Genomic DNA, 27279 nt, shown 5'->3' with positions numbered 1-27279 from the left:
CCCTGACGAAAATCACACCAACAGAGACCAGCTCTGGGACTCTCAAGTTACTGACGGAGGTACAGGACTCAGCACCTGCCCCCCGCCCCCCCGCCCTCCGCCCCGCCTCCTGGCCAGCGTGCTCCAGCTTAAGCCTATCCTTGAAGCCTCCAAACCCCCATGCCCCCAGGCCTCTCCAGGCTCCTCCAACACAGCTGCCCGCTCCTGCCCTGTGCTCATTATTCTTCACACTTGGTAGGCCCAAACCTTCTTCCCCACCCTCTGCTCCCATCACCAAATTCTCCATCCTGCAAAGGCCAAGTTCCGGGCACCATCCTGGTCTCGCCAGCTGACTGGCTCCTACCTGCTCTCCCAAACTAAGCCCCTTAGCCTGACTCCCCATCCTCTGGCCCCATCCATCTGGCCTTCTCCTGGCTTGGGCAGAAGCATCCTCCCTAAAGCACGTTCTTTAGTCATCCCTCAACAGGCAGGCATTTCCCTGCCAGCCTGCCCCTCCCCTCCTCCAGGCAACCTTCTCTGACTCCCTCAGCACTGTTGGTGGCACACAAGTCACCATTTGGTTGTTCCTAAGGAGTCACCTTTGTTTATGTCCCAACAGCCTGATCTAGGACAGGACCCACAAGAAATGCTGATGGGGACACAGGCGCTCCTAATGCCTGACTCCATGGATTCTCCCTCTCCTCCACCCACCCCCACCCCCTTCTGAGCTCAGGAGCTGATTCAGTCTGGCCCTGTCTAAAGAGCAGTTGACTTGCCTTTCTGGACTCCCATTCAGCTCCCATCTCCATCCCTGCACGGATGGAAGAAGGCAGGCAGGGACTACAGCAGCTCAGACACCAGGAAGTCTGAATGTCAAGTGCACTTTATTGGGCTCCTGGGCCTTCAAATGCTGTCCTTACCAAGCCGGGGTCACCCCCGCCCCACAGCTCCAGCTGCACAGGAAGCAGGCCGGGTAGAGGAAGTACATGGGGAAATGCTTTCTCTGGCTCCAAAGGGTCTTAGGTGATGCTCCACCACAGCTGTTTGCCCCTTCCCTGCAGCCCTCATCCCACCCCCAGCAGTCAGAGCCTCCTTGGGTAGGGAAGTAGGGGTGTCTGGGCCTTCAGCACAGGAAGCTGGCTTCACACCAACACCTGTTCTTGCTTAAAATGGGGGCAGGAGGCCTTGTACAAAACTCTAGCAGGGGGCAACGATGAGGTAGAAGGATGGCAGTTTTCTCCTGTGGAGAGGGAGCCAGGCTGGCCCTTTCCCTCAGGCCCAGGTGGCTGAAGTAGTGAGGTTCAGCTTGCTGAGGCTGGCCAAGTACTGGATGGCCACGTGGGGCAGCTGGTCCAGCTTGGCGTCCCCTCCCCTCCAGCCACGGGTCACCAGTCCCGCTCTACTGGTTCTCGGTAGGGTAGGCCTAAAAGCCTGAAGACATCTTTCTCAGTGGGGGTGGGCAGCACTCGGCCAGGCCCCACCTTGAGGCCTTGGGTGTCCCGAACCACAGAGGTGCTGAGGGCATGCTCTGACAAGCTCATGCCCTTGGTCTTGGCCAGGGCCCGCATGGAGCGGTTGAAGTGGGCAGAGCCAGTGAAGTAGAGCAGGGCACAGGCGAACTCGCTGTAGGGCACAATGATGATGTCCAGCCGTCGGTGCCGCCGCCCTGGCCCTGGGAGCCGGCACACACCCAGGTACTTCTGCTGCTGGCCGTTCTCCTCCTGACTCACCAGGTCATCTGTCAGAAACCCTAGCACGACATCGGAAGGCTGCTAGGAGGGTAGAGAGCCAGGCCTGGGTTGCCCTGTCCTCCCAGGTCTCTCCTGTTTATCCCTAGGTCCTCCATTCCCAGTTCATGAATTTCATTACTGGGTGGCTTTGCCCTCTCTGGGCCTGCCTCTTTAAACCACGCATAGTCATTCCTCCCCGTGTCCCCTACAGTGTCGTAGACAGGTGAGGTGAAACTCAATCTGCAGGCAGTATTGAGCACCTGACTGGAGGAGTGGTGGACTGTTTCATCTCTTCCCTGAAATGGCTCTGGCCACGAGGGAGAGGTGGCATTCTCATGAAGCAGCCTTCCCCTGCTTCCTGCTTAGAGCTTGCAACTCCGAGGCTCTCCCTCCTGGGAGTTAGTTACCCAGCCCCGCATTGCCCCGGCCAGCCTGCTCACCCAGAGATGGAGCTTATACCTTGTCGCCGAAGGCTGTCAAGGAGACGACTGAAGATGCCCTGGTGAGACTGGCCATCCGGGTGAGTAAGCAGCACGTCCACATCACCACAGGTTGCCTTCCCCCGTCGGTAAGAACCGCATGCCACACATAGCAGCCCGGGGTTGAAGGCCTGAGCTGATTTCCGGACCTGGGGAAGAGCAGGGGGCAGTGGGGAGGGCCTGTGGACCTCAAGCCCTGTAAGGAGTGCCTTCCCATGGCAGTACAAGAGACTTCCCTGACCCAGGAGCCCATACTTCCAGCTGATACCCTAAGCCAATCCCTGGATTTGAGACACAACCCTGAGGGAAAGCCTCAAGGAGCAGATGCCAGAGGTCTACCCTGGGGAATGGCAGTTCTCCAGCTTTGCTAGGACAGAAGAGAAGAAAATGTGCTCTCACCACCAGACTCAGCCTGAAGAGAGATCTAAGAGGTGTATACTCAGATTCTGATGGAAGGCACTGATCTTTTCTTCTAGAGCTCTTTAAGAGCAGAGAGACACACCTTCTTTTGGCCCTTGCCCCAACCCATGTGCCCAGGTCTGTCCACTTAGGACAAAGCACAAGGTGCCCGTCTGCCAGGCCTCAGCAGCCCCAGGTATAGATTTGGAGCTAAAGGCAGAGTATGTGAGTTGGGGCTTGAGGCCTGAGCAGGTGGCTAGCAGGGTGCCCTGGCCCAGGCCTAGGGGGAAATGGAGCACAGGAATACAACTGTACCTATAGTAAAGGAAAAGAAAAAAAGCAAAGAGGAGGCAATTCTGAGCTAGTGCTCACACTCTTACTTGGAAGAAGGAGGCTCGGCATGGAGAGGGAGCCAAGAAAGAGGGGGCTGTCAGCAGAAGGATCATCCTCACTGAAGGAACTAAGCCCATTAGCCTCTGCCCCAGAGACACGGAAGCCTTTCATATGCAGATGGCCTCCACGCCTCTACCCCAGGACACTGAGGATTTCTGGGACCCTGGATACTTTGGCCAGGACACCTCAATTCTCCTGACAGGCCAGGCTCTTCTAATCCCCTCACTCCCTTCTTGAGCCTCCCTACAGGCTGGGAGGAGACCTAGGATGAGTAATCCCATCAAAAACTCCTAAAGCTGGAGCCCTTAAATGCCAGGTGGCAAGCCACCACTGTTCCAATGGGCTGGGGGCTGGAGGCTCACTGGGACATTCTCCGTGCCTGGACACCGTGGCTGAGTGACGGTGTCATCACTAGCACTGAGGCCTCGTGATGGGTGGACAAAAGAGCCTGTCCATCCATCCTGCACCAGCCTCATAGTCCAGTAGCCTGAATAGAGTTGGAGGCTGATTTCAACTAAGGTGGGCCAGGAACTCTATAGAATCCTACCTTATCAAAACCTGATCCCAAAGTAGCAGATCTTGCCCACAGCCACCAGCCCCTAATCCTGATACCAACTGAACAAATGATATATCTAACCCCAAATACATCCTAGTTTCTAATCTAGGTTTTTGATGAATTTAATCCCTAACCCAACTCTAACCTAATGTTGGCCAAATCTTATTTTTAGGACAATGACAAATCTTAACTAAAAGCAATACTAAGAAAACCCTACTCTTAATTTGGGCCTAACATTAATTCAATTCAACCTAGCTTTCCTCTGACCCCAAACCTGATTGTACTGGCACACTGTCTCTATACCAATTCTAACCCAAACTCTGAACCAGCCTCAGGTTGTGGGGAGTAAGGGAGGGTCCTTTAGAAGGTGTGTATGTCTGGAGATAGGAAACTTTGTACAAATTTTGGAGACAAAGGGTCCATAGTTTTCATTGGGTTCTCAGAAAAGTTTGTGAATCAAAGAACACTAAGAACCTCTGCCCTAACCTACTCTGACCTAACCCAGTTCAAACCCCAATATCCTAAAGTAGATCTGACCATAATCCATCTCTAATCCAGCCCTAACATTAACCCAGTCCTAACAGAATTCCAGGATCTAAGCCAATGCTTACTGACCCTAACCTAGACGCCTGGTGTTACAGCACTTCCTACTAAAGCCACCCACCCCTCCAGCTTCAGTCTCAATTGGTCCTTTCCCCACTGGTCTCAACCGCTGGTGTCCCACAGCTTCCTCTGCCTGGCTCCCCAGCTGAGGGGTCACGTGTTCTTGGCTTCCAGCCAGGCCCTGACCTTATACCAAGGCCTGGCTCTCCTTACTGTCTGCTCAATCTCTGTAGCCTCCTCCCGGGGTATGCGTTCCAGGAAGTCATCATAATGCTTCAGACCAATGGCCTGCTGGGTAGTCAGGGAGGCCTGGTTGCGGATGTCTTCTAGGGTCCGGTAACCCTGGAAAAAGAAACCAGATAAGGAGGCTATGAGCAGCTAGAACCAATGGAGAGGCAGTGAATGAGCACATACACAAGGCTTCCATCACCCCCAGATTCCAAGGAAGGCCTGAAGAAGGACCAACCCCAGGAGTGGTTGCATTTGTAATCAGTGGGACCCAAGAGGAATAGGAAGCATGGGAGACACATCCCAATCCAGCCCTGCCACAACACTAAAATACTGGCTCATAAGTCCATCAGTCTGAGAGATTCTGGGCATCACCAGGTTGGGGAAACCACTGATCTGGACACATAGCCCTGAGGCCTGGTCTTCTTAGGAAGGCCCTTACTAGTCAGGGGGAGAGAAAAACACACTTCTTGTCTCTCTGCTTCTATCACAAATTAATGTCTTGGGGCTATCAGACAACAGGGCAGGTCTGGGAGCCTGGAGAGGGGTCTCCATGAGCCCTAGTCCCCCTCCTGGTTCATTCCCATCAGAGCACAGGGTACAAGAACTGTGGGGCAGGACCTCTAAGAAAGAGCAAAACTAAGGTGGGTGCTGGGACATAGTGTGACCTGTTGGTACCACATCTGGGCAGTTTTGGTTCCGGCTCCCCAGATGTTGGAGAAGAGCTCCAAGATAGGCACACTCTCACTGATATGGTCCAGCTTCCGCAGATGCCCGCTCTCCAGGATTTCTATGATTTTCTCGGCCATCCGCTTTCCAATCCCGGGGATACCGAAGGCCTCCTGGGGGAGGAGGAGGCAGAGGCAGGAAAAGAAGAGTGAGAGGATGGGAGGTGTACAGCCAGTGGTGGGTTAGCAGACTCCTTTAGCACGTATCTGAATAAAAGCCAGCTTGGTCAGTTGGCAACTGATGGCTGTGTAAAGCCTGGGCACAAGTGAAGATGAGAAGATTGGATGGGCTGGGCTGGGTCACTTGTCTTTTGGCTCTCAGAGGGATGGGGGTCAGCACGGGAAGCAGAGAAAAGACAGCAGTGTGACACTAGTCACCATCATCATGGTAACAACAAGGTGGGGGAGGCCTTTCTGAGCCAGGTCCTGCACTGCAGGGAGCATCACATTTGGTCCTCCCAGGAGTACCTGAGTCCCTCACTAATCTTAGTTCCTTTTCATTGCTCAAACAGTTTAAGTAACTTGCCTAGAATCACACAGTGAATGATGGGAACCAGAATTCAAACCGTGGTCTATTGGCCTCCAGCGTCTAACCTTTATAAAAACCTTTTACTATGGAAAAAAATCCACAGTAGAGAACAATATAATGAACCCCCAAGTACCTGTCACAGCTTCTATAATTATCAAGGTTCTGTCAATCTGCTTTTATCCATCTCCCTGTTTTATTTCTTTTGTGCAAGTCTCAGACATCATAAAACTTAAGCCCTCCCCACCTCCTCCCCACTTGTGACTGATGCCTCCACCAACCTCCAGCCAGTAAACAGAGAGCACCCCATCTCCCTGCATCCCCGCCCTGGCCCGCAGGTACCTGGTAGGAGGTGACAGGCTTGTGAAAGCTCTTGAGGGCATTGATGGCCTTGGCATAGCCCAGGGCCCTCCACTTGTCTCCTTGAACACTGTAGGCTTTGGCTAGCACTTCTAGCTTCTCTGTGATGTGAGGGTTGTGGTTGACTGCCTTCTGGCTCGAAGGTTGTGCACAGACCCACTTATCCAGGCCCTTAGGGGCTGGGCGAGGGTCATCATCTCCCTCAGGGTGGGTGGAGTAGTGGCCACTGATAAGGGCTTCGAGGTCAGCTGCGCTAACCTGGGTCTCTTCCCCATCACTGGTTTCAGCATCAGAGCCAAGCTTGAGGTAGGGAAAGAGAAGAGATGATAAATTCATGCCCCTGGCCCCCAGAAGAACTCTTCAAAGGTGGGGCTGAGTCTTCTAGTCAGACTCAGGAATGAGGCTGGGTCTCTTGATTCAGACCTGGGTCTCCTTAACTGTGGGGCCATGTTCCTTTTGGCTTCCCCCAGTGCCCAGCCCTAGAAGCCCCTAAATGGTAGGTGTGCCTGGGCAAATGCAGGCATGATGAGTGCTGGGAAGAGCCAAATGACTTCGCAATAGAGATCCTTCCTCTTTTAGGGGCCTGGGATTTTCTGAACAACCACCAGGCCCTCCCTGTTCCTGTGACCTAGTTTCCAGGGGAAGGGAGCTCTGAGGGCTGGGAGGCTCCTGACCTGAGCTTGGGTGCTCGGGGCCTCCTCTGTCCTCTGGGGAGGAGATACAGGCCTGGTGGCAGAACGAGGAGGAGTGAGAGCTGTCTTGAGCAGAGCCTCATGGGATCCTGGAGGAGCAGAAAATTCTTGGTCTGCCTTGCTGAGCTGTGGTTGGAGCCCTGGGTACCTGCAGGGATGGTGATGGCAAGTTAAGACCCCAAAGGCCTGGCTCTACCCCTGCTCCCAATCTTCTACTCTGAAATCTTGTTTTTTCTGATTAAAACAATAAAAGTTATTTTTAATAACCCAAGAAGAGAGTTCAAGATGCTGCCAGGAAACACTTGAGGAAGGATTGGGGTGGGGGGAGGTAGCTCACCTGCTGGGGATGCAGATGCTGAATCCTGCCGTGTCCACCAGCCTTCCTTCCTGCAGGCACAGGCTCAGCCAGGTGGACTTCACCAGCTGAGCACCCTGGGGCAGCTGGGACAGTCCGACGAGGCGGAGGGCTCGCTCACCGTCCATGCCTTCATCCACCACGATGTGAGTGAGCCCTGAGGCCTGGGCAGCACATATCTGGCCACCATGCTGGATAATCTGCTTCTCAAAGAGTTCTGCTCGGGCTCGCCCAATGCCACTGGGCACAACATGTGCCCGCAGGGAGCTCAGCCACTCTGTGCAGGGGACATCCAGATGCTTATTGTCATGACTGATGGATATGATTCAAATGAACCCAAACAATCGTTTTCCTTCCATCCAGACAGCCAGCCTTCTGGGGATTCAGCCGCAAGCATACACTTAATTTCCCCATGAACCCTCACTTGATGTAAGGGGCAAGGATTTCAGTATGTCCTGTTCCCTCATGTAAACTAGAACAGTGCCTAGCATATTGTAGGTATCCTGCATATGGATTCATTTGATCATCTTTACATTCAAGTATTAAGAGACATCTACGTCACACAAGGCATAAGGCCATATGTCTTGCCATTACAGGCCTCACAGTGTAACAGATATTCCCCTCCCCCACCCTGCCACATGAGGTGTTGTCATTTATTTGTCAACTTGGCTGCAAAATAATGTAACTCTGGGGACCTGAGTTTCCCACCTTCAGGCAACCTCCTGGAGAGCAAAGGAATCTGCTGGTCATTTCCTTAGGGGCCAGAGAGTATTTTCTGATTAACAGAGGTCTAGGGATGGGTTAGAAAATAACACAGCCAAGTGGCCTGGCAAAGACTGGGGCCCAAGCCTGGTACAACACAGATACAAACCAACCTGCAGGCCATGGGTTGGCAGAAATCAGCTCTAATATCTGATTCTAGTCATGAACAATATAGGAAGCCTAGGGGTTCAAGTACATGAGGGCTCTGAGGGTGGATCTGCTCACCTCTTTCTTCTTCTCCACCTTCTTGCTTGGGAATCTTTGCAAGTGCTTTTGATGATGGATTGGCATGAATTTTCCTCCTTTTGGGAAATGCCTTCAAGATGCCCCCAGGGTCCATTGGGGTATTGGCCAAATCACGGCCTCTCAGTTTTAGGTTTGATCGGGCCAACTGTCATGTGGAAACCCAGAACTGAGGTTACCCAACCCTTTGCCTATGGAGGTGCTGTCTCTAACAACCGGACTTTGGAGGCAGTACCTCAGTTCCCCTAGGGGTCTCCCAAAACCCAGCTGAGCTTCAGCAATTTAGCCTAGCACTTACCAGCCTTTCAAAGTCAGAATACTGGGGGATATAAAGGGAAGAATGGGACTATTGAGGAACTCTGGAGGGGTACAAAATGATACTCCTCAGAGGGTTGCTCTAAAGAGTCAGTGTAGTGTCTGCTCTGCAGCATCCCACTTTGAAAGGGCTTTACCAAAAGGGGATGCCAGGCTAGGAAATGGAGCTACATCTTTAGAAAGGGCTTGGGCTCCCAAGAGGATTGACGGACTTAGATGAATCTGCATTTAAATCCCACATGATCTTCCTCTACCCCATCACAGGCCCGCAGAGGAAACCCTCGGGGTGAGGGTGTCCGGGGGGCGGGGGAACGCCCTACACCTGCCCTGGTGGTGGGCCTCTAGTTCGGGGGAGCTCAGCCCCGCAGCTGCGGGGAGACGGGGCATGGCCACAGCAGGTGTTAGGGCGCCTTCCGAGGCTGGGGGGAGTCTCGGCCTCACAGCTGGGGGTGGAGACGACCCGCAGCTGTGGGGTCCCCGCCGCGTCCCCAGCTGGCGCGCACCCAGGGACTCCCAGCTGGGGGCCAGAGGAGGGCTGGAGGGTCTGGACCCTGCCCTAAGGACCGCTCCCCCCGCCGCGATTGGGTCCGCGGTGGGGTCAACTTCGGACCCCGCGGCTCACCCGCGAGCCGGCCGGAGTAAACCACTTACCAGAGCAGCCAATGAGAGCGGACGAAGGGCGTGGCGGGTGGGAAAAGGGTGGGGGGAGGGAGGCCAAATGCCCGGAACACCTTCCGGGTCGGCCGGAAGTGACCGTAGGCGGAATGGTTGCCATGGCAGCGGCCGGTCGCGCGGCTGGCTGGAGGGAAGATGGCGGTAACCGGCTGGTTGGAGTGTCTGCGGACCGCCGAGAAGACGGCGCTGCTGCAGGACGGTAACTCGAGGCCCCCCACGAACTCCCTAGTCCTTTCCCCCAGGACCCAGCCCTTCGGACTGGGGCCTCCGCGAAGGGCCTTCGAGCCTGGGACGGCCGAGCTGAAAGGGCCGCGGCTGCCAGACGAGGCCCGGTCCTGCTTTGGCAGATGAGGAAACTGAGGCCCAGAGCGATGACGTGACTGGAACACGCGCCTCTGGACACCTCCTAGTTCCCTCTACACCACTTCGCCCCGCTCTGAGTTCTGTTACTAATAAAAACTCCTTTCATATTCGTTATGTTATTTGCTCCAGACAGCTGTCCCAAGCAGCTCTTTAATTTCCACCCCATTTTACGGGAAGAGGAAACTGAAATTGAAGAGGGTTTTAGACCAGCCCTAGCCCGTTGTCCACTCGGTAGGGTTCTGTTGCTGAATGCAGCCTGGTGTCATTGAAGAGGTGGGGAGACCTGGGCCCTAGTTACTACTCTGCCATTAAATCACAGCTTCTTTATTTGCTTGGGCCTTATTTTCCTCGTCTGTAAAATGAGCTGGATGGGCAATCTCTGATGTCCTTTCCAGCTGTCATATGTTTGTAAGTGAACTTCTAAATATTCCCTGGGATCTATAGGGAAAAACAGCAAGGGCCCCAGCGCTGTGCCTGGGAAAGGTGGGCATAGGGGTAAGGAGTCCTGATTTTGTCTCACTCTAGGATTGGCGGGTGTAGGACCCCCCATTGCCGCAGAAGTCCTTTCCTGGACGCACTTGGCAGCCAGATGAATTAGGTCTAAATTCATGTAGCTTGAGGATACCAGCTGGAGGCACACATCCATCCATCCACCGGAGGAGGCCAATCAGGGAAGCTTGGAAATTAATATCACCTGCTCATTTGCTCGTTCATTCACGCAGCATTTAGGGAGGCTTTTACTATGTGCTAGGTTGTGTATTAGAGCAGAGAATGAAAAAAAGATATGTAAATAAATGTGTGTTAAGTAGACGTTGGGATTTTCTGTAAAGTGTATGAGAGCACGAAGATGGAAATGATCATCTCTTTTGAAAGAAGACCTGACAGAAGAGGTAAAGTTTATGGGTCCTAAGGAATTAATGTGTTTGCTAAGTGTAGAAGAGGAGATGGCTGTTCTAGAAGGAATGACTCACATGTAAAAAAAAAAAAAAAAGGGGCATGGAGGTGTGAAAGTATATGGCTGATTACTAGGGGAAAACAAAACAGTGAGGCTGAAACAGTAACAGTCACCTAGCCATAACCCCCCACACTGTCAGGTACCAGGTGCTAGGATGCAAGGTGAATAAAAGTTCTCTTTTCTCAAGGAGCAGTGAGGAGAAATGGTGGGAAATGAAGGATTTTAAATAAATTGGGTATGTTGTGATAGACCTTTTATGCCAAGCTAAAGATTTTGGACATTATTTTCATAGGACAGTGGTGTCTGGTTTTATTATAAGAAATAGATAATATAGAATTTACCATTTTAATGATACAGTTCTGTGGCATGAAGTATATTCATATTGTTGTGCAACCATCACCACCATCCATCTCCAGCACTGGATCTCTTCAACTGAAACTCTGTACCTGTTAACACTAATTCCCCCATTCCCAGCCTCTGGCAACTACCATTCCACTTTCTGTCTTTATGGAATTGATTATAGCAGGAACCTCATGTAAGTGGAGACATACAATATTTGTCCTTTTGTGACTGGCATATTTCACTTAGCAACCACTTATTTCAACGTCCATCTATGTTGCATGTATCAAAGCTAAATAACATTCCACTGTATGTATGCATATGCCACATTGTATTTATCCATTCATCTGTTGATGGACAGATGCTTCCACTTGTTTAGCTATTGTGAGTAGTACTGGACTGAACATGGGGGTACAAGTATTCGAGTTCTTGCTTTCACTTCCTTTGGTCACAGGACAGTTCTTAACAAATATTACATCATCTAGGATTTTGTTAGGTTTTTTTGTTAGTAGCATCCACAACAATGCTGTTGGTCTTTTTTTCCCCCAAGTCAAATAATAATAATTAATGTTAAGTATATGGATTGGATACATCTTGTCAAACCTCTCCTATAGATTTGCTTTCCTGTTGGGTATGTGGAGAATATTACCTCCCTCTCACAAAAAAATCACTGCTATTGGTAGTGAGAACCCAATACTCTTGAATTTTTTTTCAGGAAGAATTGATGCTCATTATGGAAATATGAAAAATAACTAAAGTCACCTATCAACTACCATCTAGAGATAATCATAATTTACATTTTTTAAAAGATTTTATTTATTAGAGAGTGAGCAAGACTGGCAGAGGCAGAGGGAGAAGCAGACTCCCTGCTGAGCAGAGCGCCAGATGTGGGGCTCAATCCCAGGATCCTGGAATCATGACCTGAGCCAAAGGCAGATGTTCAACAAACTGAGCCACCTAGGCACCACCATAATTTACATTTTCATGCATAAACTTTCATATTTCTTCATGCATGTACAGTCATATATATATTTTTTTACCAAAGTATACTAATAAAATTATGTGTATATATATATATATATATATATATATATATATATATATATATATACACACACACATACACATATATAGCTATAAAGTAAATATGTGATAGAATAAAATACAGATAATTACAACTCCTGGGTAGTAACCACAAAAGAAAAACCAGTTGACTGTATAACAAGCAATTATTTGGGAAAGCCCACTTCAAATAAAGTTAAAAGGCAATTGAAACAATATTTGCAACATATAAAACACATGGTTAATATACATAAAGCTCAATCAGATTAGTAAAAAAAGAAGATGAATACCCAAATAAACTAAGGTCTAAATAGGTAATTCACTATAAACAATAAACCCTTGGAACAGTGTTCAGCCTTACAGATATTTAAAGCTATGCACATTATCCCAGTATGATTATTAGAGTATGGGTTTTGGCCTCAAATGAGCTTAAATCTAGGTCTGTCATTTCATAGCTTTATGAGCTTGGACAAGCTACATGACCTGTAAGCCTCCATTTTCCTCATTTGTGAAATACAGGTAATGGGGTCACATTGGATTATTGTGAGAATTAAATACAATAAAACATGTAAAATGCTAGGCCAATAGTAAGCACTGCATCCTTCCAGAACTCAATATGGACTCCAGTGGGAGAGGAGGTTCAGGCCAGAAACCTTCAGCTGCTCATAGGCAGCACTTTTTACCCCACTCCTGACAGGAAAACCCCTTCCAGCTCTATGAGCCATCCAAATGATTTGGAGTGGTATACCTAGGGACATGCTGAGAAGCTCTACAAATTTGGGGCATGAGTTTCCCCAGCATACAAATTAAGAATGACTCAAGGGAACTATGTCCAGGAGAGTGAATTAAATGGGAAAATGGCTTGGGAGATCAGATCCAGTTGCAGATTTTAGGTAGTGACTCCTTTAACTGCTCAGGGTCCTTGGGACTCTAATTCATCAAGTATAGGTTGGGTAGCTGCACCCTGTTATTCGGCTCACTGAGGAGCCTACCTGTGTCAACTCACCCATTTGTAAAAATAGGGAAAATTACATAGTCACTTAAAAAATAATTATGCTATATAGGTGGAATTATAGCTATATAGATGGAAGGCTAGGAGACTCCCCTGGATTCTTGCAGGGGATTCTTGTGAAAGTTGAATCAGTGTTCATTCTCTCAATTAATATTTAGTTGAGCTCCTAATATGTGCCAGGTACTGTGCTTAGTGTTAGGGAAACCAAACCATAAAAGTGGGATAAAAACCCTCCTATAAAGACAGGCAGTAATCAATGTATATAAATCATACTGAGGCAAATGCTGTAAAGAAAATGTAAGAGGACTAACATGTGGCTGTGTGCTAGGAATGGCTTAGAGGCATGCAGAAGGCACAGCAATGGTGTGTCTAGAAGGAGTGCTTGGTCAGGAAACCCAGTTCAATATCCTGACCACATAGGCTTGGTTTTAGGAACTGAGGATAGAAAGCTAAATATGGCACCGTTCCTGGGGAGACAAGATGCTCTTAAAAAAAGTATCATACTATGTGATAAATACTCCACTATGGATATGAATAAAGCAGTAGGGAGATCCAAACGAATACAGAAGTGATGAATTTTGCCAAGGTGGCTAAAGAATTCTCAGTGGACTGACATTTGAGCTGGATTTTGAAGGGCAAGGAGTTCAGCAGGAGAACGGAGCTTTGCTGGTAGAGGGAACAGCAGAGCAAAGACCCCATTTAGAGAAAGCTGCAGAAAAGAAAGGTGTCCCAGGGCATGTCTTACAGTGATGGTGGCAGTAGTTGGCAAGGAGCTCATGGGCAGCTCTGGGAGGGTTTCTTGTGCTCAAGTCCAAGGCTGTTGGTGTTTCCCAGGAAAATCCCTTGATGTGCAAGTTGCAAGGTAAGAAGAGGCTTGAGGGTAAGGCACTCTCTGCTTTGTGTGTAGGAAGAAGGAAGGTGCACTATTTGTTCCCAGATGGAAAGGAAATGGCCGAAGAATATGATGAGAAGACGGGTGAACTACTTGGTGAGTGACAGGGCCTCCCAAAGGCCCTGAGGAACACTTGGGGTAACCTAAAGCACAGGTAAGCAATTCCAGCCTTAGGCTTGAGGGAGGAATGAGCACCAAAGGTGGAAGCCAGGGAAGACTGAGGCCCTCAAGGCAAGATTGTTCCTGAGAATAATGTGAGGTTAGGGCTGGACACTGGAGGTAAGTTCCACCTGACCCCCAGACAAATGAGAGTGTGAGGAAGTCTTCTGTAGGGAAACTGTCGGGAAAGAACTGTAGACAGAAGGCAGAATTGGAAGTGATCCTCTCTGCCAGGCACAGTGAATGGAGGTAAGGGCAGGCTTTAACTGCAGTTGTATTGCTTGTTTTCTAAAGCCACAGCAGGAGCAAGCAAGCATCAGCAGCAGCCAGTACTGACCTGGCCTCAGAGGGGGCGCTGTTAAATCTGACCCTTGGAAAATGTCTGAATCAAAGTGGATTGGGGGTAAAAATGGGGATTTTGCAAGATGGTTATTTTCATTCCTACAGCTCTTTTCCTCTAAGACTAGGCTCGTGAATAAGGGGTCCAGCTCAGATTTCTGAGAATTCCTTGATTTGTCCATCCTCTGTACCTAGGTATGCATATCAGCATTAACAGACTTCCCAGAGCTAGGTGGCTGCTGCTTTGACCCAGGGCCGGAGGCTGTCAGCAGTGGGAGTTGGTCTCTTTATTAAGTTCCACCTGAAATGCTAAATCCAATGGTGGAATCATGGGTTGGGTTATTTTCTTGTCATTATTCTTGACTTTAATTTCTTCCTGTGCCTGATCGACAGGTAGTATTGGCAAGGGAATTTTCTTTTTCCCTTTTTCTGACAGCTCATAAATGTCTAGAACCGACAACATGGATTACACTGGTTTGCATTTTCTTAGTCTCCAGTCTTAAAATGTGTGTCCTGCGCATGTTCAGTCGTAGAGTGAAGTGTTGATCCCTCCTTATTATGAGCTGCTTGGGCTCCAGTCCCAATTGGTTTAGTCTGGTGCTATTAAAAATCTTGATGTGTTTAGCATATGACACTGATTTGGTGGAAACCAATACAGTAGTAATATCCTCACAATGCATTGTAATTTATAGCGCTCCCAGGGGGTGACAGCCTTGGAATGCCTAACAGGGGCGAGCTTATGAAAGCAGAGGTCACGTGAGCTAACCACCACCATTGCCAGGCTAGAGACTAGCTGCAGTTCCTCCCTGCAGCTCCCAGCACCACACCTCTCCTCCACTCAGAGCAAATAAAATGCCTGTAGCTGCTGTGGCCATAAAAACAAGCAAACAAATAACTCCTGGCCTCTTAGTTGTGCTTGGACATGAAATTAAAATGAAAAACAAGTTCAGGTACCTTCCTCTGTAGCATCCCACATTAACCTGTCACTCTTCTCAGCAGATGGGGAGTAGACAATCGCCTACAAACTCCTTTTTTTCTTAGAAGCTGAAATGGAGATTCATAGGAGAACACTGGCTAAAGTTTACCTAATAATGATATTAATGTCATAACTTTTATTAAGGTACCATGCTAAGTGCTTTACATGAGTTACCTCACTGAATCATCCTCATTACAGCCCAATGAGGTAGGTACTGTTGTGCCCTTTTACAGTCGGGGAAAAAACAGAAGCTCTAAGAGGTTAAGCACCTTGCTCAGAATTCCATAGCTGGTTAGTTTCTGAGTTAGGATTTAAGCCTAAGTTTGCCTGGTTAAGAGCCCATGCTTTAATGCACAACAACATACTATTGGGAGTTGAGAATATTTAATCCTGCCTTCTTACTAAGTTTTGTTCTCCCCAGAATGACTGAAGCAGGGGCTGGTGGGAGCAAGACAGAGATGGGCAGAAGGAGCACCCCACTCAAACCACTGGGCCCTTTGAACAGCTGAACCTTCTCTTACTCATGTTCAACCACTCACCCTACCCCCGCCAACTGCCCTTGCAAAATTATTATTTATGTATAAACAGTCTCAGGGCCCGAACTAGAGCTTGAGCACTCTATGAAGTAAAATACGGACAGGGTTATTATGGCCATAAATGAGAATTAAGTTTCCATTTTTCCAGTTCACTATACAACTTTGGTAATTCTCTAAACTGGTTTTCTGTTAGAAAAACCCAGAAAATAATTTGCCAGTGGTGCATCTGGGTAGGACAGAGTCCTTCCAGTTGGTGTTAACAAGCATAGTGGTGTCATATTTTTTTCAACCGTCTCAGTGCTATTCATTCCCACCCCGCACAATGAATGCTGTATGTAGTCATAGAGGAAAAACCTGAAGGGCCCCATAACAATGATCGGAACATCAAACCAGCCCCAGAAGAACACAGCATGTCCAGGGGGGCAGAGGCTGAAGGGCAGGCCATCCCCCAGCGATTACATTTGGATTACTGGCTTAATCTGCTTTGGTATTTGACCGCCAGCCTAACCACCCCAGGCTGCATTTGGAGGATATTGAGCACTTTCATCCCTAAGCACTTCACTGGCTTTATAAATGACCCACTCGATTCCCTTCAGCCTCCTCAGGGATGGGACGTGGCAGCTGTTTAATAGCCACAGAGCAATGTTGCAGTGTTTTAGGGCAGAAAAGAAGAATCCTGCATCCAGTTTAAGCTGCAGGGAGTATTTAGGAAAGGGGAATGTAATTATCCGCATTGGAAGCAGGCCAAGGCTTGGAGCTTTGGGGAAAGAGGCCTTTAGGACCTCCACTTTCCAGCCCACCTGAAAGATGGGCCTTCCTTTAAGCAGTCTAGGACATCAGCCTGCTTCCTGCTGACTTAGGAAAAAAGCCCCCAGGCACTGCCTCCTTCATATATTCCTCATCAGACCCTTTAGGGTCATTGAAAGTCTCCTTTCCAAGGACTGGCCCTGGCTCAGCTGGGAAGAAAAGACAGCGTCCCAGGGAGCTACCCTACACACACTAGTTTGAGTTTAACATATAATCAAATCAGAGTGACAGCAGGTGGAAACAGTCCTCTGTTGCCACAGGAACTGTCCTTGAGTTCAGGAGCAAAGACAGGATGAGAAATACAAGACGAAGTGTATTTGCACGTGTGCATTCGAGCTTGTATACATGGAGAAAATAACAAGGACTTCACCAAAACTGTTTATTGGATCTTATAAGGGAATAAGTAGGGAGACTTTCTTCTACATTCTACCAAAGAATTTAATCCCAAGGTGTTTAAAAAGAAAGAAAGCAAGCAAGAAAGCGGTGAAACAGCCAGAAGGCTGGCCTCCAGTTAAGCGAGGTATTACATGAATAGATTTGGATATACTCCCGGTCACAGTCCATTCACTTAAGAGAGTAGAAATATTTGTGAAAAAAAAAAAAGTTGCCTATAAAGCATATTTCCAAGTTTTACTCTTCCTTATTAATTTTCATTATAAACTTGGAAATGTGTTTCTAGGGAGAATTTTTGGCCCTAAGACGTAATAAAATCACACTGCAGAATGCAGCAGACCTTATAAAAGCACATATTCAAGGGAAAATTCTAATTTTATAGCACACTTTTGTGTTCAGCTTGCATGCCTTACTTGGAGCAGGGAGGGTATTTGGGTTTGGCATAGCTGCTCCAGAGGTCTCGAAGAAACCCATCCTAGAATCCTACTACAAGTCTCACCCCCTCAGCCCAGAAAGAGAAGTGGATGGGAGCAGCTGCAGCAGAACATCAGGCACTTTTTGACCCATTTAGCTCCTTCCAATGGCTGTGGGAAGGCTGCTGGCCTTTTGCAGCACTTAGGGTGCCCACCTAGAGGATGCCAATGTGGCAGGAAGGGAGAGGAGCCCAGGGGTTATAGCTGGAGGAGAGGGGAAGGCTCCCCTGCTGTCATGGCTGCACCATGAGGACATGGATGACTGGGATTCCTCAGTATTCTGGCTGGGGTTCTCAAGTAATGTCCACTTAACTAGTTTTTCACTTTTAATTTCTATACTGTATGTACCTTAGGGGAAAAAGAAAACAATTTATGTAAACATGTGGTTTGTAAAACAAGGTAAAGGGGATTCCTGGGTGGCTCAGCGGTTGAGCGCACCTGCCTTCGGCCCAGGGTGTGATCCTGGAGTCCCGGGATTGAGTCCCACATCGGGTTCCTGCATGGAGCCTGCCCTTCCCTCTGCCTGTGTCTCTGCCTCTGTGTGTGTGTGTGTGTGTGTGTCATGAATAAATAAATAAAATCTTTAAAATAAATTAAATAAAGCAAGGTAAAATAGAGATTATTGTTTGCATTATAAAAGGATGAACCTACTCTACAAAAACAAATTCATATGAGATCTTCTGTAAATAATGCAGTTAAAATATGGTATGCACCTAAAGTTTTGTTTAAATACAATTCTGGGGCTGTTGTTTTGAGCCAGGTAGAGCTGAAATGAGTGAATTCTTCATTTTGACTTTCTAAATCATGAGACAAATCTGCCTGTCAGCTTTCATCTTTTTAATTTACTTTTCCTTTGCACATTTGCAGAGAGAAAAAAATGCACCTCAACTCTGACTTGTTGGGATCTGCAATTTCCCTGTTACTAGTGGCTACCGTTTTCCTAACCAGCACACCTCTCCCTTGCTTGAAATCACACCTTCTTAACTCCACTCAGCTCCTTTCAGAGCTTTGTTCCAATCCCTTTGTTTGAGTGCCCAGAATACAAGCTTTCCAGGTTATCCAATATCGAAATGCTCTGCTGGGATTTCAGCAGTTGTGAGGTCCTGGTCAAATGGACAAAACTGGTGTAAAGGCCTGCCGCGCCTGCTTTTCTCCTGTTCCAATCATCTAACATGACATCATTGATTCAGCAGGAAAGAGCAGAGTCCCTTCCTTCCCTGTAATCCCATTGCTTCCTTCTCTCCTCAGTGAGAAAGTGGCGTGTGAAAAGTGCCTTGGGAGCCTTGGGCCAGTGGCAGATTGAGGTGGGAGAGCCAGCATTCCTGGGAGCAGGGAGCCTGGGCCCTGAGTTCATCAAGGAAAACAATGCCAATGTATGTGTTATCTGTCGGGTGTCTTGAGGGGGGCTGGGGTGGAGCCGGCTGCTGGCTTTGGAGGGCAAATACGATGTCTTCTTCACCACCTTGTCTCCAGTGTGCCTGCCTGGATACAGAGCTCTAGAAGTGTTTGCTTGAATGAATACCCAGAGGGTTTTGGCTTGGTCATCCCATGACAAGGGCTCCAGGCCTGGAATGTCACAGCAATAGCAGCATCAGAGGGGAGCTGTGGGGAAGAGCTGAAGGCTTCCTGTTGTGTGCCCCAGGTGGAGTTTTGCAGAGCAGGGAGCCATCCCTTGCTTGCCCTCACCAAGAGCAGTCTTTAAGTTGGATATGCCTTTTGTAGCCCATCTTCATGCGCAAGGACACCAAGATGAGTTTCCAGTGGCGGATTCGAAACCTCCCCTACCCTAAGGATGTCTACAGTGTCTGCGTGGATCAGAAGGAGCGCTGCATCATTGTCAGAACAACCAACAAAAAGTAAGTGGTGTGATGGGCACCTGCTACCTGTGTATGAGCACAGTGTGGGGTAGGGCTTGACCTAGGGTTGGTGCTCAGACTGCTCCCCACCTCAGAGGGCAGAGAAGCCTCCTCTTTCAGCCCAGGGAGGCAGGAGGCTGCACTAAAGCCCCAGAAGATGCCAAGAGCTAGAGGGCTTCCTTTCTGCAGGAGCTGCTTGAATAATGTAATCAGCTCCATCAGGGCAGGGAAATAGGAACAATGGATGTCTGGTCCAGTACCTGGCACATACTGGGGTTTTAACAAATATTTGTGGTGTACATGAAGGGACAAGGGACTCACCTGGCCATTGACTTGTGATCTTAAGTGGTTCTGCTATAAGATTATTATTATTCTGACCTCCTGGCTGGATCCAGTCCATGGTGAACTTGGCCTAGTGTCATCACTGTTGGGGGCTGTCAAGGAGCCATGGCCTAGAGGGCCCCCCCAGCTGAGGAGGCAGTTAGAGGACTTGAAAGTACTAGTCTGGGAGCAGCAAACCTTATACCTCTCTAGACTGAGGGCAGTAGGCAGGTACTTTGGTCTCCTGGAAGCATCTTGCATTCTGTTTCAGAAAGGGTACCTGACTTCCCTTTGTTTTTTTTTGTTTGTATTTTTAATTTATTTATGATAGTCACACAGAGAGAGAGAGAGAGGCAGAGACACAGGCAGAGGGAGAAGCAGGCTCCATGCACCGGGAGCCTGACGTGGGATCCAATCCCGGGTCTCCAGGATCGCGCCCTGGGCCAAAGGCAGGCGCCAAACCGCTGCGCCACCCAGGGATCCCCCTGACTTCCCTTTGTTTCTCTCCTTGTGTTCGCTGGGGGCAGACAGAGGGAAGGCAAAATGTAGGGTTGAGGAGACAGAAGGTAGCCAAGGAGGCGACTTGATCCAGGTGGGGCTGCTTCTGGCCTGACCATCTTGGAAATTGTTGATCCTATTTAGATTTCCAGAGCTCTGATCACAGAAGAACCCTGTAATGAGCTGGCCTCGACCCGGGCCAAAGGGATTGCAGTATAAGACCAATTCCCATGAAATATACTTGAGGTATTTTTTTTTAATTTTATTTATTTATTCATGATAGTCACAGAGAGAGAGAGAGAGAGGCAGAGACACAGGCAGAGGGAGAAGCAGGCTCCATGCACCGGGAGCCTGATGTGGGATTCGATCCCGGGTCTCCAGGATCACGCCCCGGGCCAAAGGCAGGCGCCAAACCGCTGCGCCACCCAGGGATCCCTACTTGAGGTATTAAAACAGGAGGTTTTATGAGTTACTGGTCCGCAAACTGAAGCCACCCAGCATGCCTTGTGGGTGCTAAGCTTGGGCCAGAGGTGCCACCATCCATCCATTGGTTTTCATGCCAGAAGGAGGACCCAGCTCTCTTTCCATCTCCTCAGAGGGTGTGGTGCCAGCCTCCCCTCCCATCTCCCTCAGGTCCATGAGGCTCAAAGGGAAGCAGAATAGCTCCCAGGCTTCCCCAGTGCAGCCTTGGGTTCTGCCCTCCGTTTATGACCCCTGGACCCTATCGCTTTGGCAGGGTTAAGGGGATGGGGAAGGGGTGGAGATGAATGAATTAATTTCAAGATTATTGCTCTACATGCAGCCAGCAGCCCCTGCAGTGGGCCTTGTCTATAAATATAAAGTCATAATAATAAGGGTTTGCGTTTATAAAGCACTTTGAAGCCCTCAGATAAAAGGCAGTTTATTCCCGTTATTGTTCTCATCATTAATGGGAGTCACTGCCTAAAGTGGAATTTAGCAATTTCAGACAACAGAGAAATTGCCTTTAGGAAAACAAACTCCGTGCTTCAGCAAGCATTCCCTGGCGTAAGAGGCCCTGGGTCCAAACTGGGAACAAAAGTGCTTCTGATAGCACTTGAATCTGCAGCCTAGCAGTTTGTGGAGCTGGCTGCTGCCTCCCTTTTGTCCCCCAGAGGTCACTGTCGAATACAGATATCAGGCAGAAATGTGATTACCAGGGAGTGAGAGGAGAGAGGCTAGCTAGCTCACCAAAAAATTCATCTGCTGGCAGATCCTCTGGGTCCCATCTGCTGCTCATATCCAGCCATAGGTGGCGCTGTTGGCCAGGAGCAACATGGCTGGAAGCCCATTCCTGCGCTCAAGGTTGGGGGATGACATTTTTGAACTGATGAGTGATGCCAGGTGGGATGGGAGGAACGCTCCTGGAGGGGGCAGGGCTAGGGCTGGAGGCTGGACTCCCACAGAGGGGAGAGGAGTATGTGATTGCCCACTTTGGGGTCCACACTGAGCCTCTGGTCCAGTGGACCTGCCTGGCTCAGCCTCGCCTCTCTGCCAGAGGTTAGAGAGAAAGGCCAAACTTTTAACTGGTTCTTTCTTGAGCTTAGTAGCATTTTCATCTCCTACTAGGAGCAGTAATGTGTCTTATACCTTTACTACCACTAATTAATGCAATGGTTATTCTTTTGAGCAGGATACTCAGTTTTTTCAGGATGTTAAAAATCTGTCTTTTCATCACCACACCATCCAGTGTTGGGCAGGGTACATGTTTTCATTCTTGTATTATATGTTAATGATTATATAAATATGTTTGTAAAGTCAGCATGATGACTTCCTTGGAAGGGAAAGTTAGCCACAGTTTAGATGGCCAGGCATCTGCAGTACCCACACTGTGGCATCTTTCTCTGATTTGCCTTCTTCCATTGCCTTCTGGTTCTGTGCCTGCCTGAGTTCTAATATTCTGGAATGTAAAAGCCAACATTACTAGTAAAAGCCAACATTCCTTTATCCATACCTTGTCTCTGAAGGACTGGGTTGGCCACTTTTCTGGAAAGGATTGATTCCAGTGTATCATGTCCTTGGCCTTAGGTATTAGTGAGGGAGTGGATGAATCAGAGAAGAAAGAAAGTGCTTTTCTAGGATCCCAGGGTGGTACTCCCTATTCCTGATAAGAATGTCTATTCAGAAAGAAGGTTCTTAGCCTCAGCCTAGAAGCTGGTAGCTCTAAGTGGAATGAACCAGGGCACTGGAGTGGGAAGATGTTGGCTTAAGTCTGGCCTCTGCCACATATTAACTTCAGTATTTTGGGCAAGGTTTCCTCAGGTGTCACAGGAGAATACTCATACCTACCTCACAGATTGTTTGGGCGATTTGATGAAATCATAAGTATACAAACTTCCAGCACAGTGGCTGTGAAGCATGAAGCATGTCTATAGTAAGTCTTTGGAAGTTGGAACGTGGCTGATTGGACATTGGTGACACTGACACTGTGGGAGGTGTTAGTAGGCATCACTAGAAAAAAAGGATTCTGTGGTCGAATAAATTGAGGAAACTGGATTAAACAAGTTTCTCTTCGGTAGGACTTAACAGCAGTCTTAGTCCGTGAATGTGCATCGTGAGTCTAGGAAGGACTGCTGTGGGCAGGGATGACCGGTTTGCCTGGAGCTGTGATGTTTAAGAAAGAAGGGAGGTTTGTCTACTGCTTTTCCAAGGGCAGGACTGGCTAGAGGCTTCTCCGGACCCATCTGGTCAAGCCTGTGTGCTGGTATGCAGGGCGCCCCAGAGCAGTGTAGGGTGTGACCCATGTGACTCTCCACAGAGGCCTTGCTTCTACTTTCAGCCTCTCCTCTGAGTCTCTCAAGGCCTGGCCTCTTGTGCCCTTTCTCAGTTTACCACAAAGGAGGGAAAGGACTGGAAACTGGGAAGGGGATATAGTAGGAGAGTGGTGGGGTACTATAGATTAACTCCAGAATAGCCAAAATAAAAAAGCCATCCTTTTGGCAGTTTCAGGGAAGGTAGAGTTGGCCTATTCCAGTCCCTTGGACAGTGACTAGGTTCATCTAGTTCCGTGACTAAAGTTCATTCAGCTTCTTTATTAGAGGAAGAAACCAGAGCCCAGAAGTTAAGTGACCTGCCCAGGGTCACAGGCCAGGACCAGGAATTGTCCTGAAAGCCTTTGCTTCCCCATGTCTTTCGAGAACTTTTGACATTCAGAAAGGAGAACCGATGTGTTCGAGTGCCTGAGGGACCTGTGGGGTGGTTGGGTCCTAGGGGAGGACAACACCCTCACACCTCCACCCCCATATCTGCCCCATCCTTGGAGAGCAGGGAACCTAGACCAGGGCATCTGTTACTCTGAGAGAAGATGTGGAGAGATGGAGGGGTCAGGAGGTTTGGGGAGCTATTACTTGTAATAGGGGCCTCTCCACTGACCAGATCTGTGACTCCAGCAAGATACCTGTCTCTACCACAGTTTTCTCTTTTGTGAAAGAGGATAATGAAAGCAACCAGCCTGAAGGGTTGTTTTGAGGATTCAATGTGTATAGAGCAGTGCCTGACCCTGAATAAGCATTAATGAACATCACCTTTCATTGTGTGACTGAGACTGAGAGCAGTGATGGGACATGGGAAGAGGGGAGTGACATGCGTCCACCCAAAGCCCAGGAAGCACTGTACCGTGAGGGCCTAGCTTTCAGCAGAAACAACAAGATCTCCTGAGGCAGAGATAGGGCCTTCTCTTTCTTCTTCATCCTTAAATCCCCAGCTCACAGCTCAAGGCCTGGGACATACCTGATGCCTAAAGTCTTGTTTGCTGCCTCCCTAGGACTGCCTGGGGCCGAGCATTCTGACTTTTCTGGAAGCATAGTGGGTCCCTCTCTAGTCCAGGTACTGGTGAGAAAGTCAAGTATGGTTCCTCTCAAGGAAACCCCAAGGCCAGGGAATGGAGGTGAGAAGGGGGTGAGCCATTCCCTGAGGAAAGGAGGCAGATGTCCCATACGCCCTTGAACACTGGCCCTGGGGAAGGTTGTGTAACCTCAAGCATTCACTAAATCCATTCATAGACTCCACAGACAAAGCAGAGCCTCTGTGCCCACTCTGCCTCCATCCCCTCACCTCACCTCACCGTGTGGTAACAGGTGACAGGGAGGAGGCAAGCCCCGCACCTCAAGTTCCCTTTGAGTCCAAGCCCCCCAGGTTTCTTTTCTCAGTCCCAGTGTCCCATCCTGGGGACCGTGGTTTGCTGGGGCTTCACTGAGGGGATGCAGGTGTGTCCCTGTCCCACCCCAGTGCACCAGCCAGGCAGGCAGAAAGGATGTCCCTGCGCTCTGCATGGTAAGGCCTCCCCCAGGCCCCATTGGTTCCTGCTGCTCTCCAAGTGCTGCTGCTTGTGTGTATTTGCAGGGAAGATGTTAACACTTCCTAACAAGCCTTTGTGTTCATCTAATCTGTGCTGTTTAACCTTTGACTCCCCCTATTATCAGTGTCTGCCACCTTTGCTGGCCAGCCCAAGGGCCTCAGGAAGAGCCCTCGCCCTGGCCGGCTAGGAGAACGAGGCAGCATTCCATCCTGGTTTTGCAGGCAGATGGATCGCTTTTCCCTGGGGCAGAGCTTTGGGAAATAAAGCAAGCTTGTGGTGCCATTAGGATCCCCCAGCCCCCACTCCTTTTGAACTGTCAGCCTTTAAGTCAACATTCTTTTCCTCCTGTGGGTCCCAGCACCTTGGCGGGGAGTGGAGAACCTGGGAGGAGAGGGGCCCAAAAGCCTCTGCGAAACTGAGGGTTTCGGGCAGGAGAGCAGGACAGAAGTGCTGCATTGATGTCAACTCTGAGTCCCTGGGGCATCGGGGCATTTGAATTGAACTTGTGGTAGCTGTCACCATAAGGACCAGGCCCCTCTGAAGTATTAAAAGCCTCATCCTCTCCGGGGCCCCTCACTTGAGTTTGTGTGTACCTGCCGGCAGCATTTCCCTCCCCAGCCCACACAACCACTACTGGAGCAATGATGCCATGCCTGGGTGACAGATCTGACAGCTGCTAGCCAGAGCCTAGGCCCCACTTCCACCAGGGAAGAAGCCAAAGAAGCCTCTTCCTAGAGACGAGGTGCTCTGCTGAAATAAACACTCGACTAGGAGCAAGGAGCTTTAATCCTGACCCCACTGATGACTGGATGTGAAGCCAGACAAAACATGTTACCTCTTTCTTTGGTGAAGAAGGTCAAATTTCCTGTAAAATGAAATCCAGTTGTACACATTGTGGACTAGGTGTTGCCCTTTGGGTTTTTTGGGTCTGTTTTTACTAAACAGGCTCGTTAATCTCTGGACTATCATCTTGCAGATGATAGAGACCTTGTGTGAAAATGAAGGCACGGCACGGGGCATCTCAGGGCCAGCAAGGTCGCCTGGAGCCCCAGAGGTCCAGCTTCCAAGATGAGTCACATGGTTTGTCTTTCTAGATTTCTCCTTGTGGATATACCTCCCTCTCTGGCCTACAAGCAGAGTTAGGCCCACAGGGCCTTGAAAGACCCCAAAAGAGGAAAAAAGTAGTTGGGGTCTTCAGAGAAGGTCCCATGTAAAGGCAACTATTGGTCCCCAACTTTGGGAGCCAACCCTAGGTATACTTACTCTGTCCCTTGTTCTTGGGGTACAGAGAAGGCCTGGCCTGACTGAGCTGTATATTATAGGAGGCTTCTTCTGAATGTCTCTGGGAGTCCTGACCCTGAAGGATGAGTCATTCTAATCCTTGGTCTAATAAAGTAACCATGATGGGTCCTGCACTTCACTGCTGGCCTGGCCAAAATGCCTTTCATTCATCCCGGTGTGTTGTTGTTGTTTTTTTAATATTTTATTTATTTATTCATGAGAGATACAGAGAGAGAGGCAGAGACATAGGCCGAGGGAGAAGCAGGCTCCCCATGGGGAGCCCAATGTGGGACTCAATCCTGGGACTCCAGGATTGTGACCTGAGCCGAAGGCAGACGCTCAACCCGAGCCACCCAGGTGTCCCTCATCCTGGTGTTCTAACTGGCTCCCCTTCTTCCTTTTTGGCTCTATGGAAGGTATGGAAGAACTATGTAGATATTTGGCACCAGAGGGCCTGCTGCCCAGTCACTGGGGGTCACCTTGTTGGATATCCTGGTGATCTCTTGGTCTTCCCACAGGTACTACAAGAAATTCTCCATTCCTGACCTAGACAGACACCAGCTACCTGTGGATGGGTCCTTGCTGAGCTTTGCACATGCCAACTGCACCTTGATCATTTCTGTAAGATTCACCCAGACTTCTTGGCCACTGCATCAGGGAGAGGTTCCTTCTTTCCCTGCCCATTTCCCACCCCATGGAAGTGTCCCCAGTTTCAGCCCCAACTCTTGGAGTGTGCTTGCTAGAGAACAGGCATGGGGACAGCGGGGTAGGGTGAGGGTGCTCAGCTGATCTTAGAAATCACAGCTGGAAGAGGAGAGAGGGTGGAAAATCACAGGACTGGGATTCTGGTGGAAGGCTCCCAGCCAGTCATGTGACCTTAAGCAATTCATTCAACCTTGTAGGCCTCAATTTCCTCCTTTTCAAATAAAGGGATCAGAGGAGGCCCCGATGTGTATGTAGGAGGGGAGATGTGGCTGAATGATGTCCTCTTCCTGATTTCACCCACAGTACCAGAAGCCAAAGGAGGTCCTGGCAGCTGAGTCAGAGCTTCAGAAGGAGCTAAAGAAAGTGAAGACAGCCTACAGCAGCGATGGGGACTGTAAGACCCAGTAGCAGACCATCCTTGAGCCTGCAGCGTGGTGGGTGGGTGAGGCTCTACCAGACTTTGCAGCTTGGGCCTTTCTGGTACAGGGGTACCTCCTCTCTTCCAAGAGCTGTCCAGGCTCTGTGAGAACTGGGCTGTAGGGTGTTCCTAGCCCTGATGTCATGGTCTGATCTCCCAGTAAAGTCATTCTGAGTCACTGTGCATAGACTGCCCTCTTGTCCACTTCTCCACCCTCCTTTTGCCCGGGAGGGTGCTGGTGAGGGCATTGTCTTCAGGAACCTTCAACATCAAGCCTTTCACATAAAGGGGGAGGCATGGGTCTTAGATGGAGCAGAGGTGGGGGAGCCCCGAGGCCCATCCTGTTTGCATAAATTCATAGGAATGCTAGCTAGGCTGGCAGAGACCTTGTGCTATCTTAGCTTGCAGAAGGGCCCAGATGAGCTCCCTTAGGTGGGGTAAGGTAAAGGAGAAGTTTTTGAAATACAGAGACCCTGGAAATAGCCCAGGATATTAAGACATTGTGGGTGTAAAGGCAGAATGAGGACCGTAGCATTACAGAGTGCGTGTGTGTTGG

At 49.3% G+C, this 27279-nt stretch overlaps 2 protein-coding genes across 7 annotated transcripts; one reads left to right on the top strand and one right to left on the bottom strand.

Annotated features, from left to right (window-relative positions):
• Positions 1–844: 844 nt before the first annotated feature.
• POLL (DNA polymerase lambda) lies at positions 845–9146 on the bottom strand. Of its 5 annotated transcripts, none has more exons than XM_077877905.1 (9): positions 9000–9146; positions 8016–8181; positions 7011–7305; positions 6656–6821; positions 5964–6281; positions 5036–5209; positions 4353–4481; positions 2169–2337; positions 845–1729 (listed from the first exon to the last, which is right to left on the bottom strand). In XM_077877905.1, the coding sequence occupies exons 2-9, from the start codon at positions 8128–8130 to the stop codon at positions 1365–1367; spliced, it is 1731 nt and encodes a 576-aa protein (XP_077734031.1). In that variant the 5' UTR covers positions 8131–8181; positions 9000–9146; the 3' UTR covers positions 845–1364. The 5 variants fall into 5 exon arrangements, with proteins under 5 accessions (XP_077734031.1, XP_077734032.1, XP_077734035.1 ...); XM_077877906.1 differs by lacking the exon at positions 9000–9146 and adding an exon at positions 8332–8845; XM_077877907.1 differs by lacking the exon at positions 9000–9146 and having other exon boundaries at positions 1564–1751; positions 8016–8845.
• Positions 9071–26906, top strand: DPCD (deleted in primary ciliary dyskinesia homolog (mouse)). Of its 2 annotated transcripts, XM_077877910.1 has the most exons (6): positions 9071–9222; positions 13662–13742; positions 18578–18702; positions 19052–19185; positions 26119–26221; positions 26609–26906. In XM_077877910.1, exons 1-6 carry the CDS (start codon positions 9159–9161, stop codon positions 26711–26713), a joined length of 612 nt encoding a protein of 203 aa, XP_077734036.1. In that variant the 5' UTR covers positions 9071–9158; the 3' UTR covers positions 26714–26906. The 2 variants fall into 2 exon arrangements, with proteins under 2 accessions (XP_077734036.1, XP_077734037.1); XM_077877911.1 differs by lacking the exon at positions 13662–13742 and having other exon boundaries at positions 9082–9222.
• The last annotated feature ends 373 nt before the right edge of the window (positions 26907–27279 follow it).

The sequence above is a fragment of the Canis aureus genome, chromosome 29 (genome assembly GCF_053574225.1).
Source record: "Canis aureus isolate CA01 chromosome 29, VMU_Caureus_v.1.0, whole genome shotgun sequence".
NCBI classification, from domain to species: domain Eukaryota; kingdom Metazoa; phylum Chordata; class Mammalia; order Carnivora; family Canidae; genus Canis; species Canis aureus.
This window is presented reverse-complemented; position numbering and strand designations above follow the sequence as displayed.

Bases quoted from the DNA above. Each gene is read 5' to 3' on its own strand.
- POLL (XM_077877905.1), bottom strand. From the start codon at position 8,130: ATGGACCCTGGGGGCATCTTGAAGGCATTTCCCAAAAGGAGGAAAATT. The intron at 4,482-5,035 runs GTCACACTATGT...TTCTTTTTCCAG, and splicing joins CCCAGATGTGGTACCAACAG to GGTTACCGGACCCTAGAAGA. The intron at 1,730-2,168 runs GTATAAGCTCCA...ATGTCGTGCTAG, and splicing joins TGACAGCCTTCGGCGACAAG to GGTTTCTGACAGATGACCTG.
- DPCD (XM_077877910.1), top strand. From the start codon at position 9,159: ATGGCGGTAACCGGCTGGTTGGAGTGTCTGCGGACCGCCGAGAAGACG. The intron at 19,186-26,118 runs GTAAGTGGTGTG...GTCTTCCCACAG, and splicing joins GTCAGAACAACCAACAAAAA to GTACTACAAGAAATTCTCCA. The intron at 26,222-26,608 runs GTAAGATTCACC...TTTCACCCACAG, and splicing joins ACTGCACCTTGATCATTTCT to TACCAGAAGCCAAAGGAGGT.